Source organism: Indicator indicator, chromosome 4, assembly GCF_027791375.1.
Source record: "Indicator indicator isolate 239-I01 chromosome 4, UM_Iind_1.1, whole genome shotgun sequence".
Classification (NCBI taxonomy): Eukaryota; Metazoa; Chordata; class Aves; order Piciformes; family Indicatoridae; genus Indicator; species Indicator indicator.
In genome coordinates, this window is record NC_072013.1 from 11,050,427 (window position 1) to 11,054,034 (window position 3,608).

Below are 3,608 nucleotides of genomic sequence, written 5' to 3' on the forward strand. Positions count from 1 at the left end.
TGTAAAAGCCTGTTGAAAGCATCCAGCATTAGACTGTCTGCATGCAGACAAGCTCTGATGCCCTGGAGATGGTCAGTCAGGAGAAGAAGAGGCATCCAGTCTTGGGACAAAGATTGATGCCACTCAGCTAACCTCTCAACAGCAGGAGGCTGGTGAGGGCTCCTGGTGACCACACCTCCTCCTCTTGCCTCCAGCTTGCCCACTGGCTCCCCAGGCTAGTCCCAGGATGACTGGAAGGAGTTGCACCTTAGAGGTTCCTTGGACCTTTGTCAGTGTTGGATGAAAGGCTTCATCTGCAATCACTGTACAGTCTGCACTGCTGTGGGTGGGGAGCAGAGGACCCTCCCCAGCAAAAGAGGCAAAGGGAAGAGCTTCTGTAATGTTGCTGAACTGGTCCCTGAGCGCCAGCTTATCTGGCTGTGCCAATGTTCCTGTACTGGCACAGGAGAAGGTGCTTGAAGGTTTTCTTGAAAGTGGCATTGCAGAGGGCGTAGCAGGCGGGGTTGATGGTGCTGTTGACATAGCAGAGCCAGTAGCCAATGGACCACACCGTTTCGGGCACGCAGGTCTCACAGAAGGTGTTAATGAGGACCATCACGTTGTACGGAGTCCATGTGAGGATGAAGGCGAGGAGGATAGCAAATATGGTGCGGGTGACTTTCTTCTCCCGGGCTGCCATCTGGCGCTTCTTCCGCACTTGGCTTCTGGCGATACTGGCAAACTTCCTGGCCACATTGGCCGGGCGGCTGTTGGACAGGGAGTTGTGGGTAGAGGCTCCTGCCTTGGCTGGGACAATCTCGATGGCTGTTACGCACTCGGTCCCGGTTTGCTTGGTGACAATCTTAATCTTGGACCACTTGGAAGTTGGGTTTGCTCGGGGTGGGGCTGGGCTCTGTCCTTGCCCCGCTGGCAAGATTTCTGCTGTGGGCTTGTCTTTCGTGGTCTGGGTCATGCTGACTGTGCTGGACTCATTGGAGGTCTCTTTCTCCTCCTGGTGGCCAGCGGCCTCTGTCTGTGCTGAGGGCTGGTCATCCACTTTCCCGTTCCTCACCTCCTCTTTCACCTCCACGGCCTTCTTGGGGGAGTTATTGTTGTTTTGTTTGATCACGGGGCCCTTCAGGAACCTGAGGGACTTGCCTTTCTTTTCTTTCCTGCTTTCAGGCTTGTGCCTCCTCACCCTGCTCCTGCTGGCCAGGGAGATGTGGATGTACAGCACCGTCATGATGACCACGGGCAGGTAGAAAGCAGCAATGGCCGTGCCGAAGGTCACTGCCGGGTTGGAGAGGAACTGAATGTAGCATTCTCTCTCGGGGACTGTCCTCTTGCCCACAATGAACTGCCAGAACAAGATGGCAGGTGCCCAGAGAATGAAGGACAATATCCAGGCGGCTGCGATCATTAGCCCTGCCATCTTGGTGGTCCTCCTGGCAGGGTAGGTCAGAGGCTTGGTGACACAGAAGTAGCGGTCAAAGCTGATGATGAGCAAGTTCATGACGGAGGCATTGCTTACCACGTAGTCCAGGGCCAGCCACAGGTCACACACCACGGCCCCCAGCGGCCAGTAGCCTTTGATGATGTAGACCGTGTAGAGGTTCATGGAGAAGACCCCAATGATAAGGTCTGCACAAGCCAGGCTGAAGAGAAAGTAGTTATTGACAGTCTGGAGCTGGCGGTTCACCTTGATGGACAGCATCACCAGGATGTTGCCCACCACGGTGACGAGGCTGAGCGAGCCGGTGACCGTGGCGATGAACACCAGCTCCACCGTCTTGTAGTTGCTGGGGGGCTGGATGGCCACCTCGGAGCGGTTGCCCAGGGTGAAGTTGTCGTAGGTCAGGTTGGCCATCTTCGCTTGCCAGGGTTGAGCAGAGAGGTTGTGCATGGGGTCTGCAAGGCAAGCAGGGACACAAAGGGAGAATGACACCTGCCAGCCTGTGCTGCCAGCCTTTGCTGCCTCCTCAGCTTCCCTGGCCAGCACCACTTCTGGTTACTGCTCAACAATCTCCCGCTCTTACTGGGTTTCTCTCTGCCACTGCAGCCTTCCCCAAGAGCTCTTTGAAGGCACTTTTTGTGTCCCCGTTTAGCAATGGAGGAGACACGTGAGGCTGTGGGGAGAGGAGCGGGGACAGGGCTGGGGACAGCCTTTTAAAAGGTCAAGGTGCGATGGTCCCTTCTCCGCAGGGCCAGGAGCCACCTCCCAGCGGGAGCAGAGCCCTGGTGTGCCCCAGGGAGGCATGCAGAGAGGCCAAGGGGCTGCGGAAGGAAAGGAGTTGCAGAGCCCAGGGATGATGCACATCACTCATTGCAAGGACAGGAACCAGTGCCCTGCCCCAGGGACCAGAACAGGTTTATAGTATGTCCAAGGCGTGTCCTGGTGGCCTCCCCAAAACACCTCCCCAAAAGGGGACTACCCAGCAAAGCCTTTGCCATGGTCTGCTCAGCTCACCTGTGTCTCTGGCAGCAAACTGCTCCTTCTGGAAGATTACATCTGGGACAAGGACAACAGAAAATTACACCACAGCTTTAGCCCAGTGTGAGCCCCACAGGGTTCTTACTGTGGGCCACCAACCTGTCCAACTGAGATGGCCTTGACGGAGAGGTGACATTGCTCAGAGGCAGGTGCTGAAAACCCAGATAAGGCTGGAGCCAGGTAATGTGGCTTGACCTAGTTCACAGCCCAGCCCTGACAGGCACAGGAGAGGGATTGGGCTGCGCAAATGCCCTCAGCCAGCGATGATGAGAAATGCTGGCCCCTTCCTGCAGTCCCACTTCATCTTGCAGCTGCAGCCACACCAGCTGTGCAGATGTACAGGGTGAAGCCTGCCACAGCTCAGCCTGCTACATGGAATTATTTATGAAAGGTGGCAAGAGTTATGAACAGAAAGACTACCTTCATCCAAACCTCCATGCCTGTGGTTAACCCCCTCCCCCAAGGTAAAAGGAGAATGGACCTTAAAAAAAAAAAAAAAAAAAAAAAAAAAGAGGAATGGACCAAAATTGATGTGCTGGGATGAAAGGGAAGGAGGAGGAAAAGTACTTGCAGAGGTGGACTGGTCAGGAGAGTTTCCCATTGGACTTGCCTCTCCCACACCACCCAGGCCCCAAAAACCTTTTGGGCCTTTACCTGCCTCACCCTAGCTGCTCGGAGCATCCCAACCCCACCAGCCCAGCAAGAACAGCCTCTCCAGCAGCTCCACTCAGCGCTCAGGGCAAGGGGCCTGTCCACCTAGCCCCATGGGTGCTGCTGCTGGTAGCCCAGCAGGAACCAGTGGGGTGGGCAGGTGTCCATGTTGGCACAGGCATCAGGAGCACCTGGCACAGTGTGCATCTGAAAACTGGCTTGGGCAAAACAGTGCTGGCTCCACTCCCACTCCATTTCCTGGGGCTCCTGGAGATGGATTGGCTCAGTGTCTAAACAGATCATTGTTGCACATCTCTCCCAAGCAGGGCTTTGGGGTTGGTTCTTTCAAAAGAAATGCAGAAATGCCCTTGTCTTGTGTTTGTAGGAGATGTCTGTATTGGCAAACAGCCAAGTTCTGCTCTCCTACTTTGGAGCTGGCTCTTCACCTGACAGTGGTGGCACTCATGACCTCAGGCAGCACCAGGGA

At 55.5% G+C, this 3,608-nt stretch overlaps 1 protein-coding gene across 1 annotated transcript; it reads right to left on the bottom strand.

Moving 5' to 3' along the window:
• Window positions 1-409: 409 nt before the first annotated feature.
• On the bottom strand, window positions 410-2,525 carry CHRM4 (cholinergic receptor muscarinic 4). Its single transcript, XM_054400495.1, has 2 exons — window positions 2,447-2,525; window positions 410-1,887 (listed from the first exon to the last, which is right to left on the bottom strand). The coding sequence occupies exon 2, from the start codon at window positions 1,880-1,882 to the stop codon at window positions 410-412; it is 1,473 nt and encodes a 490-aa protein (XP_054256470.1). The 5' UTR covers window positions 1,883-1,887; window positions 2,447-2,525.
• Window positions 2,526-3,608: the final 1,083 nt, after the last annotated feature.